The sequence below is a fragment of the Fistularia commersonii genome, chromosome 11 (genome assembly GCF_037954325.1).
Source record: "Fistularia commersonii isolate RoL2024-O1a breed Wild chromosome 11, RoL_Fcom_v1.0, whole genome shotgun sequence".
In the NCBI taxonomy this organism is placed as follows: domain Eukaryota; kingdom Metazoa; phylum Chordata; class Actinopteri; order Syngnathiformes; family Fistulariidae; genus Fistularia; species Fistularia commersonii.
This window is the reverse complement of record NC_141294.1, coordinates 6775295-6789921: the sequence shown is the minus strand read 5'-3', so window position 1 is coordinate 6789921 and position 14627 is coordinate 6775295. Positions and strand designations below refer to the sequence as shown.

Sequence of the window (14627 nt, the reverse complement as noted above, 5' to 3'; positions counted from 1 at the left end):
ACTGTGAAGGTTAGGTGTTCCTAAGCCCTGTGCGTGCGCTTATCTCAGCAGCGCACGCATCTTTGTCTCTCCAATGTGTCTTGTTTTTGTAATACACTAATGGATGAGAAAAGTTGTCTGGACTGATGCGGAGCAGACAACCAATCCACTGAAGTAAAATGCTAATCTCTCCCGGTGGCTAACAACTCTTCATGAAAGAGAGGCAGTTGCCTGCTCCAGGGATATCACACAGTTATCAGCTGCCTGCTATTTTGGGGGATTTCTTTATTTTTTTTCCCCCCCCTAAAAATAAATAAAAAATCTGAACACAAGCAATTCTCAAATGAGCAATTAAGCATGGCATTGGCCTGTGAAAAGAAGTAAATATGTCATTTATTTAAATATGCTAATGTTTAATATAAAATATGTCACTTATTAAATACATTCAATCTGACTTTGAGGTGGTGGCTGTGAGTCCACTGCAAAATACACCTACAAGAAAAATAGGTGTGTCCCACTGGGAAAAGGGAGATGCTCAACCGAGATAAACTTTATGAGACACCAGTCTTTCGACCCAGAAGCCATCAGGAGGCAATAATAATAATAATAATAATAATAATAATAACAATAATAATAATAATAATAATAATAATAATAATAATAATAATCATAATAATGATATCATCCTTATCTTTGTCATATTCATCAATCCAATCATTAATTCATTATACATTATATACTGTCTATGCGGCCCTCAGGGTTGCTGGAAGCTGTCTAAGCTGTCATTGGGTGAGAGGAGGGGTTGATCCTGGATCGCAAGTCATACAGCCATATTCACAACCCTTCACCCATTCATTCACATATCAATTAGAGATCATTTACACATCTGGCTGTTAAAGGTCTCCAGTGAACCCACTAAATGTTTTCCGACTGAACCCAGAGGAAAGCTACGCAGACACAAGGACAACATGCAAACTCCACACAGAAAGGCACAATGTTGTTGCTGTTGGTGGTAGTTTTATTATTATCATTACTACTATTAACATTTGTAGTAGTAGTAGTAGTCATAGTAGTAGTATTAGTGGTAGTAGTAGTAGATTCACACAGATAGATTGCCTTCTTTATGGATCAAACTAAAAATCAAAACATCAAGTGGCAGAAATCATTCTGTTTCTGAGTCCAATTTTCAACACCTCATCAAAGTTTAAACCACATGGAAAGTCAAGAAAGTCTGTTCATTGAGGCCATGTTTGAGGTCATTAATAATCTGTATAGTGCGCTTGGCCTCAGGCATTCACTATCCCAGCAACAGCATTCCTGAAACCTAAAACCTGGTTAAAAACTGAGCAAAGGGGACGTGACAATAATCCAAAGGGAAGGCCTTGCATACGTTCTCATAACAGGTGTAACAAACTCACTGTCAGAGCTCAAACTGTGAAGTCTGAATCACTCTTAATGCCAGGCAATGGCTGGACCACAAGTGTTTATTAATCTAAAGGAATGAAATATAATTTGTTACAGGCTCTGTGTTTAAATATAATTTTCTCTGCAAAATGTTTCTTGTGATTTTCTAATCTTTTACAAGAAGCTCTGCTTAGCCATTATTGCATTTGGTGAAAAATACAACAATTCATGAAAATAATATTGTCCTATTTATCTGAGATTTTCTGTCTACGGCCCACTTACATGTTCATTTTTAATCATTTGGACAGAGTCAAATAAATTCTTAGGCCTGGTGTTGACACTTCAAACCTCAAAAATGTCTGCGACTGAGGATTTGGTCTCATTCAGGTGTGGAATTAATTTATTGATCATTTCCAAGTACAGCTTGTTCAAGTTCAACATTTGCTTGGGTAGAACCTATTTATGTGTGATCTTGGAATCATAATCTATTTTAATAAGATATGGATGTAGAGTACATTTTGTTTGCTCTGCATATTATATATTTTTCTCATGAATGCCCAATCGACATACAAAACCCCATAAAACTATTGCAGCATTGCACAGTAATAGTTAGTTTTGCTCTAAACAGGCTGATAGAAAAGCATTCAAGTCAATTCAAAATGTGTACGCACCTTTAATGAGGGGAAGGAGGTCTTGTGTTTTAATCCGTTTGGGTAAAACCTTCTTTAAAAACTGCTATACAGTCACTTGAGTCAAAAAAGTGAATTACTATTCATCATATGTATTTCTGTGGACACATTAATTGTGAACAACACTCCACTGATAACCACATGTCTACTCTCTATTAACCTTAATTTGTTATTATATTCCTTAATTTGTTCTTTTATTTGATTTCGTATCCTGTGAACAGTCTCATACTATTGTAAAAAAATGTTGACGAATAGAGGCTATTCTAAATTAAATACAATTATATTACTTGGTTTTAAGGGTTAATTTACTCGATCAGATTCCACACGGACTGACACGCATCTTCCGGATGTTATTGAATATTTCGAGTACCTGAAGGTGCAAGTTGGTTTGCTCAAACTGCTCCTGGCCTCCCAGCGGTGTTACCTGGTAACGACAAGGATAAAAAAAAAAAAAAATGAACTTTTGAAGCACTTGATTATCTGAATAAATTAAATATAAAAAATAAATCTTAAATGAAAAGAACTAATAAAACAAAGTAATTTTAATAAAATGAAAAAAGAAAAAGTTGCTTTTCTGTTTATTTCAATTTAAGCCTGTCAATTTGCATTTACTTTATAGCCTTGTCGTATTTATTTATTTATTTATTTATTTATTTAATTGTTTATCCTTTTTTTTTTTTCTTTTTCCAAAAGTGAATTTCACAAAAATGAGGTCTACTGGCCTGGATATTTCACACAATACCGTAAAAAAAAGATTGGGGCTGGGGGTTCAAAAAAAAAAAAAAAAAAAGGTCCTATCCCCGTGAACTTTGGATTAGGGCCGGTGAGTGGAAGGAGCTGCCCGGCTGTCACGCCTGCTCATTCCGCAGGAGGCTTGTCGGTGTGCGGTGGAAATGGCGGAGCCCTGCGGGATCCTGATCAGAGGAGGCAAAGTGGTGAACGAGGACCGCTCCGCCTTCTGCGACGTCTACATCGCCGATGGGAAAATCCTTGAAGTCGGGCCGGATCTTCAGGTTCCGGCAGATGTTCGGGTCATTGATGCCGCCGGTAAACTGGTACTTCCGGGCGGCATCGACACGCACACCCACATGGAGCTGGCCTTCATGGGCACCAGGGCGGTGGATGACTTCCACATCGGAACCCGGGTGAGAACAAGGGACGGACACCTGGTCCGAGAAAAGAAATAAGACCCGGACCACCACCCTGCCTTGAAAAAAAAAAAAAAACTTTAAAATTTGCAGAGGAGTTATTTTTGTTGAACACCATTATGTAAATTTCCTTTATATTTAATTAATGCTCTTTAAATAAGTACTACTTCAGGTTTTCATCTCAGGAGGCTCTGCTGCAAGGATAAAGGAGTAAGGCACGATGCAAAACAAGTTAGATGTCAAGGTGTCCTTTTGTGTCTGCTATTACCATTCATCAACTTGCCATTGCTAAAGAGGATTAAACCCCTTCAGTGCAGTTTATCAATACTCCAGTTAATTGATGGACATTTTTCTTAGTTGATGATGATGATGGTGATGAATTATTATTATTTTATTGATTGCTTGGTTTAAGTTATCAGGTCAGAATTTGTTTCAAAGTAGAGCTGCCCTGTCAGCAACTGATTGAAACAACACTTTAAAAATGACTCCTGTCCATTCTTCAATAACTTATATTGACAGCCATTTTAAACACAATGGAAAAACTTACAACAATCGCACCGGCAGCTTCAAATTCTACTTTCTATTAAAAGTAATTATCTTTTGCTTTATAATTTTAAAATAAATGAACAAGTGAATTTTTTCAAGGACCAAAAATTGAAGAAATGTGAATGTCTGCACACTTAAAATTTGGGATTTTGAAGATTTTAATTTGACTTTCATGCCGATTGACATGAACGATGCCATGGGACGGGGCAGTTAAAAGGAAGAAGCAGTAATAAGAACAACCATCTTCTTCTCCTCCTTTCGGCTTTTCCCTTCAGGGATCGCCACAGCGAATCAACCCTCTTCGTCTAACCCTATTCTCTGTATCTTCCTCTCATATCCTCTCTCTACATCCATAAATCTTCTCTTTGGTTTTCCTCTAGACCTCCTGCCTGGCGGCTCCAATTCAAGTATATACATACAGAATATATCCACCAATCTATTCACTATCCCTCCTTTTACATGAGCGAACCATCTCAGTCTGGCTTCTCTGACCTTCTCTCCAAAACATGTAACGTGTGCTGTCCCTGTGATGGACTCATTCCTGATCCTATCCATCCTGGTCACTCCCAAAGAGAAACTCAACATCTTCATCTCTGCGACCTGAAGAGCTGCCGCTTGTCTTTTCGTCATTGTCATACAGCAACACTGATCTCACCACTGTCTTGTACACCTTTCCTTTCATTCTGGCCGATGGTCTTCTATCGCATAGTACCCATGACACTTTTCCCCGCCTATTCCAACCTGCTTGGACTCATCTCTTTACCTCAGTAATAAGAACAACCTACGCGTAATCGCATGTAAATTGTTATTTAAAGGGTATGTACATTTGGTAGATGGTCTAAAAGTTTGAAGAGATTAACCTTTGCCAATGCAAAAATGCAAGTTTAGTTAAGGACCATATGCTTATTCAGCTTATCTTTTTCTATATTTAACCGGAATGTATCACATAATCATTGACAACGTTTCAACATGTTTCTTTGTTAAAATGCTCTCATGGTCGGATCAAAGGGCGGTGTTTTGCAATGACCTCTTCACTGCTCTTAACTTGAAGATAAGGGTTACGCAAAAATGGTGTTTGTTTGTGCTGAAGTTTCATCACAACACAAGTGGACCTCGTCCTCTTTGAATGAGGTGGACACGGCCAAAAATATTGCAAAAAATCATGGTTTACATGATATCTGCTCGGAATAAATAATCCTGAATAAGAATAAGAATAAGAATAATTAGCAGTGAGTTACAATGTATGATCTAAGTCCATGATCAAAACATGCTTTTATCATTGATATGGATTTTGTCATTGCCTTTTGAAAAGTTCAACTTGTTTCAAACTTTTTTTTGAATAAAATTATACATATGATTGCATCTGGACAACAATAAGTGACAGGTTTCTGAAGAGCCGTTTATTGTTTGGAACTATGCAATTGACAAGGTTTAAAAACAGTTTTGTAAAACAACATTTTGTCTGGTGTCACTTCCTCAGACAATTTTTTTGTAGTTCCAACTACTTTCCATGTGTTAAAAGTAATACTATATCCAACACTAATCATAATAATATTTCCTAATTTATTTCTACTCATTTTACTTGACACTCTTGCTCCTGTTTCTTAAGTGTTTACTGCAGTATGTTGAGCAACGCATTAAAAATAAATGACAGATTCAATCCCTCCTATGTTTATGAGCCAAATGTATATAATATCTGATCAACTATAGTCATTCAACATGGTTCTGCCTCTATGGTCATTGGCAAGGTGACATTTTAACTGTGTTATATATATGTTTCACCAGGCTGCCATTGCAGGAGGGACCACCATGATCCTAGACTTCGTCATCCCCCAGAAAGGCAAATCTCTCTTGGAGGCCTACGACTCCTGGCGCCAGACAGCGGACCCCAAAGTGTGCTGTGACTACTCCCTACATGTTGCCGTCACGTGGTGGAATGACGAGGTAAACAAGCTCAGTCTTTGCTGCCTCACTGAAAGAAGCCAGCAATGCCAACACAATGGTAGTCTCTTAACGTTCTTTAGAGATACTCCCTCATTGTGTTTTTGTTTTCAGGTCAAGAAAGAGATGGAGGTTCTGGCCAAAGAGAGAGGTGTTAATTCCTTTAAGATGTTCATGGCCTACAAGGATGTATTCATGCTGCAGGATTCTGAGCTACACGCTGCCTTCTCCCAGTGCAAGGCAATTGGAGCCATTGCTCAGGTGCACGCTGAAAATGGTGACCTGATTGCAGAGGTTAGTTTACTTGCTGGCTTCTCTTTAACTCGGGTGAATAGCTGAAGTAGTACATTGTAAGAATTGGAACTTATTAAAAGCCCGTGTGGTATTTTTGCAGACCGTCACTTATTTTTGTTTTTTATCTTAACATTACTGAAACTACAATTAGAGCATATTGTGTCAGAGGTGGTTGGCAGTTCTCAGTCAAAGATGACACACACATGCAAACACACACACACACACACACACACACACACACACACACACATACATCCAGCTGTCTATTAATCTAGCACAGTTTTGTGTAGGTCAGTCAGGTAAAGTTTAACTGAAAACAAACAACAGCAGCGGACCTGGGTGACCTGGTTGACTCTTCAGCTCGCCTTTTTTTCATCCTGTCATTGGAAACTGAGGCACGGTTTAGTTTTTATCTTCTTCAAATGGAAAATAATTAAGGATCACCACAGATGAAAACATATAATTTTATTGTGCAACTATATTTCTGAACGTCTTTGTAAACTTTTTTCAGATGTCATGGCGAAAAATTTCCAGTAGGGTGTAGCAAAGATTTAAAAAGTGTAGAAGTGCCAGACAGCATTTACTTGGGACTTTACTACCAGTCATTACTATGATATCCTCTCTCGACCTCCTATTCTCAGGATAATAATCGACAATATTGATTTTTCAGCTGTAGAAACGATTTTTGAGGCTTGTGAAATTTGCCCACTGTGGGACGAAAAAAGGCACATTCTATCCCATTGTAATATATTCTTGCACAGTCTTGTAATCGTAGCTATTTAACAGCTATTCCCTTTGTGTCCTCACTATCATCGTTGTCCTCATCCCAACAGGGGGCGAAGAAGATGCTCTCCCTGGGTATCACTGGACCGGAGGGCCATGAGCTGTGCCGGCCAGAAGAGGTGGAAGCTGAGGCCACCCAGCGAGCCATCACCATTGCCCACGCTGTCAACTGCCCACTCTATGTGGTCCATGTCATGAGCAAATCTGCAGCCAAGGTGGTGTCCGATGCACGAAGAAATGGTGGGTGGGAAGTCTGTCACCTGCTATTTACATAGAGAGACAGAGTGTGTGTGGCACAACCTTACGAAAAGGCCTTTCACAGCCATTCATTTGTGCGAAAGTATACAATTTTCAAACGATTATAATGTAATTTTACTGTATTGTCATGTACATGGTATGGTCATGTACAGAGGAGGGATAGTGAATAAATCGGTAGAAGGATGTTGAGGTTGGAACTGCAAGGCAGGTGGCCTAGCGGACGACCTAAAAACCTAAAAGAAGATTTATGGATGCAGTGAAAGAGGATGAAGACGTAGAGGAAGGTATTGTTGTTCACATGTTTATATAGTCCCGGTTTGTCTGGTGTAAATCATGCAATTTTGTGGCTAGTGTTTGATGAGTAACCATTGGGAGAAAAGCAAAACTATATTTAAGAACTCACCCTGACATCACCAGAAAATTAAGAGCTTTAAAATTAGCTTCAAAATTCTTTAGTAAATATAAATATATTTTAACGGTGGCACAGTGCTTAGCACTTTCACTTCACAACAAGAATTTCCCTGGTTCTAGTTCAAGGTAAGCGGTATAGCTAATGAATGAAAAATATGTTTTTATTGCTCGAATCTGTGAACCAACCATCAAACTTTTAATCAAACTTTTACAATTTTCACTTTAATTTAGATTTTAATCAATAAACTACTCTTAATGTAGTAAAAGTCATTCGCTGTTCACTAAATGAAATAAAAGGACAGTTGGGTAGTTAGTTTTGCAGGCCTTTTGTTGTTGGAGGTCATAATTACCTAAATGGAAGACCTTTTTTTTTTAAACATACATGGATGGTTTATTCATCATGAATTCTGGACATGTAATCTGATGCATAAACGTAGCTATCAGTAAATGTGGAGAAGATTTATTAAGCCAACATTTCTCTTCCTCTCTGAGCAGGGCGGGTGGTATTTGGGGAGCCCATTGCAGCCGGGCTGGGAACAGATGGAACTCACTACTGGCACAAAGACTGGTCCCACGCTGCCGGGTTCGTCATGGGTCCTCCCCTCAGACCCGACCCCAGCACCCCCGGGTACCTCATGGATCTGCTGGCCAAGTAGGTTGAGCCGAGCCGCAGGATGCAATTGAAGCCGCTATCATTTAGTGTGACATCGTTTGTATTAATTCCACCGTATTTAATTCCATTCTTTCATATCCGTTTATATCTATCAAACACTAGTGATGATCTAAGTGTGACTGGGACGGACAACTGCACTTTTTCTGTGTGCCAGAAGGCTCTCGGAAAAGACGACTTCACCAGGATCCCCAATGGGGTGAATGGCGTGGAAGATAGGATGTCGGTCATTTGGGAAAAGGGAGTGGTACGTCCAGATGTCTGCACAATCGGTTCACGTTCAACAGTGAACTGAATTGTTATCCACTGGTGTGAATTTTCAATGGCTAATGTCATTGTTTAGGAGATATGCAAATTCAGTCCAACCATAGAAATATTTATTATTTTTACCCTGATGCCTATATTGCATGAGCTTAATACCTCAGATCTAATAGAGTCAAGGCTGATTACTCAGATAGCTGTTGATGGTGATGATAGAGATACTTTATCCACAATATCTGTCAAAATGATTAAGGGCTCTTGTGAGGATCTGTCATTCCTTGAGCCGCCGAATTTGCATTTTCACATTTGTGCGGGGGGGTACATTGCACGTGAGATTCTATCACATTTTCCAGAATTATTCAACCGTTCCTATGATTCATGTGGGGTGCTACTGAGCTCTGGTTTCAAAAAACACACACAGAGCAGGCAATAAATGCTCCATGCTCCAAGGATGCCCAGACTGCTGACGTTGCCTATTTTCGCCACAATTGTAAAGAGGTGTTACAGCAAGGCTACCCTGAGGCGACTGGAAAGATTTACGATATGCAGCACTGCTTACAAATCACACATTATATGATATTTTGGCAGCGAGCTTTTGTCTGTTAAATTATTGTTGTGTCGTGAACGGTGGTCTCAAATTGAAACTGGTTCCCATCTGTGTTCTCTCCTGTTAGCACAGCGGCAAAATGGATGAGAATCGATTTGTAGCCGTTACCAGCAGCAATGCAGCGAAAATCTTCAACTTCTATCCGCAGAAAGGTCGCATTGCCAAGGACTCCGATGCAGACGTGGTGATATGGGATCCCAAGTTGACTCGGTGAGATGCCATCTCCTTGATTTCGTCTCAGAGAGGAATGTGCCGATTTTGTAAAACACAATCATGGTTATTCAATTAGATATTTCTACCATTTTCAACACCTACAACAGACCAGAAAACTACAGTATAATACTGTAGTTGTAATGTGACACCTATTCCCTGAGCCAAGAATACACTCATAACACCAAGAAAACACAACTGAGTCAATAAAAGGCAGCAGTTTTAAGAACCAGTGCCCTCATAAATAAAATGCAGTGTGAAGGACTAAAAAGTAAGTTAAGTACATAAAACAAATGTTTAACTTGTCATGAATTTTAATTCATATTGTGCCGATGTTAAAGAACCATAAGTTGAAAATTAGAAATAAAAATTCCTGACAAATTAAAAATTCCTCCACATCTTTTAGAAAACAAGGATTTTACATTTACTACTATTCTATTTTATCTATGTAATTTAGTTCACACAAATACACCATCCATTTGTTCCTGTCCCAGCCCCTCAAATGTCAAATTTTAGGACCCAATTCGTCCCACTAGTCAAAAAGTTTGCCCGCTCCTGCTCTAGCACCAACTCCACCATAACCGCAGGATAAGCAATAGAGATAGTAGAAGAATTAACAAGTCCAACGCACAAACAATAAAACATTCAATGCTATCAATAGGAGGAAAAACTTTAAATATGACGTCTATTAAAATCCAGGATGTGTATAAATAACATGAATGTTGCAGCTAGACATGCACAAAATTAGAATTAATGCTTCTTTCATCATGTGCCACTTAAAAAAAATATACGAACCGGCCACATAAGCTGATTATGTCTCTAGTTTATCCAAAATCGGGCTGTGCTACAGAGCTACAAATTAAAGCGAAACAATTATTCACCAGCTAAAAAAGAAAGACTGTCGGGATGATTCATTTGATTTCGTGTGTGGTTATTTTTTCAATAGGATTTTATCACTCTTATATAAGCTTGATTCACACCGCATCAGTGGGACGTTGCTGATGGGTCATGGTGAGATCTTAAGAATGAAAATTTCACGTGGGAGTTAAACCCATTTTATTCGCACAGAACTCACTATCTTTGGACTATTTTCAGAAACTGGCAGCGTGTATGAGCTGATTACGTGACTATTTTCTTCCTTATAATATGCCCCACATAGTCGAGGACAGGAGGATACAATTCGAGGTAACACGTAAACGCATCAATTCCTTCTATTAACACAAAGTCGTTGCAGGTTTCAGGTCTTGAATCTTGTCTTTGCAACATTATCCAGGCTCACGGGGAAGTTTGCATTCCACTTGCTTGTGTACTGTAGCAATGGAGCTTATATAACCCAGAAAGTCACTGCGCTGCTCTGTTTGCTGGATCCTGAGCTGAGCCCCTCTGGGAAGACACTAACCGCTGATGTGAATCGGTGCAGAACACATTACATCTCGTCGAAATGTGCTGGAATGAATGTGTGGATAACATTAGAAAAGCTCGTGTTTCGCCCAAGACGTTCAGGAATTGCCGTGGCGTAGTTTGTAGTAGTTGGATCCAATACCCACACACGGACAGGTATTTGTCCTCGTTTGTGATTTGTCTATAGCACATGTGCATGTCAACATATGCAATAACATGTTAAAAACACGAGAATGCCTCATGCTTAATTGCAGCAGCCATGAAATCATCTGTGAAACGGCGTAATTAATTGCTATCAGTAAAAGTGCTGCACCATAGCATCCGGGACCAGAGGCAGCGACCGTTGCATAATAGACGCAACAAGGACACTTGGCCAGTTCTGTGTCTCCCATTACTTGGCTCCTTGAATTGTAACTTCATGCATAGTTTTAAAAATCAACAGCAAGTGTGTGTGTGTGTGTGTGTGTGTGTGTGTGTGTGTGCATGTGTGTGTAAAACAAATATTCAAATGACAGTTTCACTTTTTGTCACAATAGGAAGATATCAGCCAAGACCCACCACCAGGCTGTGGACTACAACATCTTTGAGGGCATGGAGTGCCATGGGGTCCCAGTGGTCACTATCTCCAGAGGCAAGGTGGTGTATGAGGACGGGCAGCTGATGACCTCTCCAGGGCACGGCACATTCATTCACAGAAAACCCTTCTCTGACTTTGTTTACAAGCGGATCAATCAACGGAATGAGGTCAGTCGAGCTCAAAATCTAAGCCAGTAACCATGATGTTATGTGAGTTAATTATTCATAAGCTCCTGTAATTACCTTACATGAACCCTGACCCGTATGGTCTCAACTTAGCACAACTTTATTGTACTCTCACGCTTTGTGGTTTTCAAAGTGCTTTAAATTCAATAACATTCACCATACACATATACCTACCTATGGCGGTTCAGTGTCTTTGTCCAACGACACTTCGGCATGCAGAGGAGCTAGGAATCGAGCCGCCAAGCGTCTGATCGGAGGGATGCCTGCTTTACCAACTGAGCTACAGCAACCATTCAATGGAATATTCACTGATGGATGGTTGGCTCGTAAGAAATTACAAACCCAGAACGCTCCTGTTCTGCAAGGCGTTACTTAAATTCTCCACCGATGTAACTGAAACTTCACTTTGGTTTCATGAGTTAAACCTTAAACATATATCTTTAAATCCATCTTTGATTCTGTTTTACAGACTCTGCTGTACTCAGGTAGCCATTCACTGGGTTTCTCGTCATAGCTGATAAAATGCCAGACGTGGGAGGGAGAAGTTTGCCTTGAATTTTTTCCAGACCAAAAAAAGCCATGTGAAAATATTTATTCAGAGAGAAAACCTTTATAAAGTTTGGTTAGAAGGTTAGAATGACTTTTTGGCAATATTTTTTTCAAATTGCATTCGACCAAACTTTGTTTAATTTGGTTAAGTTAACGAAATGATTTTGTTTTAAGTAAAAAAAATAATGATGTGAAAACAAAACAAAACAAAAAACTCAGATTTCTGAAAAAGTTGTGGTTTTTGGTTTAAAACAGACCATTCCACTTACTTGATTTTCTTGCTCTCTTCTTAAATGAAAGCCAGAGAGCATGAAACAACAAGGACGTAAAACATCTTACCAAAGGGCGAAATTCAGATTCATGTTTGATTTGGCGTTGCCAGATATTTGATGAAATACACAAAGGTCAGTTAACCTTTCACTTTGCTTTGTATTTTGCCTGCAGGTGTGTAAACCTACAGCTGTGACCAGACGGCCCTATGAAGGAAATGTCATTTCGGTATGAGAGGCTGACCTAGGACTTTAATGGAGCTGCGAATCTCCAGCTGTGTTTTTACCGAACATCCACACTGCCCAAACAAGACACAACAAGACAATGTTGTTGACTTTGAAAGTATTCTACAGTATTCTACATTGTTGCACATTTTAAATGTGTGTCAATGTATTTTTACAAATCAAACACGCAGCCTGCAGTTATCTGAATCAGAATGGAGGTCAATACCTTGATTGCTGACAATACCTTTAGTAAAATGAAAGAAAGAAAGAAAGAAAGAAAGAAAGAAAGAAAGAAAGAAAGAAAGAAAGAAAATCGAAAAATAAAGGCAGCTTTCCTGAAAACCCTTCTCTTCCCAAGTCTGACATATTTTCGTTTTCAACGTCACATTTGTTTAAATCACATTAAGTTGAGCTAAGAAATACAACAACTTTGTTAATTATGTGGCAGAACTTCACTTCTCGCAAAAAAGGACAAAGACTTAATGTTCCCTTTTCATGACCAAAACAAAAATGTCACAGTCAGTGACTCCTCTTGTCACATTTGGCTTCTAACCATGAATCCACCCCTTTTAGTTATAAATACAAGAAAGTAAAATTTGATCTGCTATGGTGTTTAAACACTCACAGAACAGTCCTCTCAATCATATTGCAAACTACATGACTGATACCATGACACTTAATTTTAATTTTTTTTGTAGCAAGCTGTCGGCCTTATTAATAAACTTGATTTTAAAATTCAGATAGTTTTATAATTTCCTTGAAAATAAACCTACCAGTGATTTTCACCATTATGATATTCTTGTACTAAAATTCACAAATTAAGGTTATAGATCACAGTAAGCTGGTCAGTAAATCATTTATACTGTACATGCTCATGGGTAATTTAATTGGAGAAGTGAGTTTTTTTTTGGTGGAACTGGAGTTTGCAGTCCTGTGTGAAGTCGATTTTCGTGTCGCCGTGAGTGTGTGTGATTCTACTGTAGCCGAGCTTATTCAAATGTTGAGCCCCATTTTTTTTCAAAATGGTTGTTGCCATTGGTAACAGGACTGTGTTTTCTTACCCAAAAGCATCTTTTCCTTTGATGAAATAGGCATGTAAAACGCACTGACAACCGTGGAAGTATTAAGATTTAGTTTGTTGACCCAGATTGACTCAGCATTTGCATATTCAGCAGGAGTCTACATTATCATACTCCCTCGTCTATGCCCATGTACGGACCGCATTCATCACTTCCCGTGATAAAAAAGGTTTGTTGCTGTCACCAAACATCATGTGGCAGCCTCCTATTGGGCTTTCATGCTGGCGTGCTATAATGCCGCAGGGCCAGCCAAGACATAATGTGAGCTTATCAGGTTGCCACACGGGTCAGCGGCGGTGTGTGACTCACAGAAGGCCGACTCATTCTTCAGCTGCACCACTTCCTTCCTCTTTTCTTGGACAGTGGAACTGAGAGTTCTGCACGCCGTACAGTTGAGACTGTATTCATGGAAATTGCAAAATTTGTCCTTTTAGATTAGAATGGGGGTGGATGAAAGTAAATGATGAGAAATTTGAACAAGTAGAGCTTGGGGTTGGTCATAACAAAACTACTTAATGATTTGTCTCAAGGCCACATATATAAAAGGGTTATTAGCTGTAGCCAATTGTTACATATCAAAAGACAACCAATGATTTTTCTTGCTTGGTGTTATTCTTTTGGCTCCTCTGCATTTTATCACTAAACAATGCAGAAATGCATGGACAGCAAACAAAAATTATAAATATGTATACATCAATGTGGAGTGTGTTTTATTCCAGAACATAAAAATAAACATACCCATTAACCCTTAAATGTTAAGGTAAATCCATATGGATAATAAATGAATCATCATGTCCTAGATGTCTATCAAAAATATGTCCACCAGTTAAATGAGAATAATAAATAGTTTGAAATGCGAAAATTGATAGACCTAATCAAGCAGTGTAATAGGTACACACACCACAATATCTGATCCATTATGCATTTTGTTAATTATTTTATTAATAGATGACATACTTGACTGCAGAACCGTTTTTTCCCTACAGTTCAGTGGCCTCTTCTTTTCTAAAAAGATTGATTTTTCATACACACTTAACAAACTGATACTCTTTCCAATGTTCATTATTTTAAACAAAAATATTGTGTTTTCATTGTTCATTCATTATTAGTTTGGGTAAAAAAAATAATAATAAATAAATAA

The 14627-nt window shown here is 38.7% G+C and overlaps 1 protein-coding gene across 1 annotated transcript; it reads left to right on the top strand.

Annotated features, from left to right (window-relative positions):
• Positions 1–2921: 2921 nt before the first annotated feature.
• dpys (dihydropyrimidinase) lies at positions 2922–12749 on the top strand. Its single transcript, XM_086154746.1, has 9 exons — positions 2922–3217; positions 5552–5710; positions 5822–6001; positions 6835–7024; positions 7949–8105; positions 8229–8370; positions 9059–9201; positions 11139–11346; positions 12358–12749. The coding sequence occupies exons 1-9, from the start codon at positions 2966–2968 to the stop codon at positions 12415–12417; spliced, it is 1491 nt and encodes a 496-aa protein (XP_086010872.1). The 5' UTR covers positions 2922–2965; the 3' UTR covers positions 12418–12749.
• The last annotated feature ends 1878 nt before the right edge of the window (positions 12750–14627 follow it).

What these genes read in the sequence shown, in the direction of transcription:
- dpys (XM_086154746.1), top strand. Translation starts at nt 2,966, where the DNA reads ATGGCGGAGCCCTGCGGGATCCTGATCAGAGGAGGCAAAGTGGTGAAC. An exon ending in ACTTCCACATCGGAACCCGG is followed by an intron (nt 3,218 to 5,551) that starts GTGAGAACAAGG and finishes ATGTTTCACCAG; the next exon opens with GCTGCCATTGCAGGAGGGAC. An exon ending in CTCATGGATCTGCTGGCCAA is followed by an intron (nt 8,106 to 8,228) that starts GTAGGTTGAGCC and finishes ATCAAACACTAG; the next exon opens with TGATGATCTAAGTGTGACTG.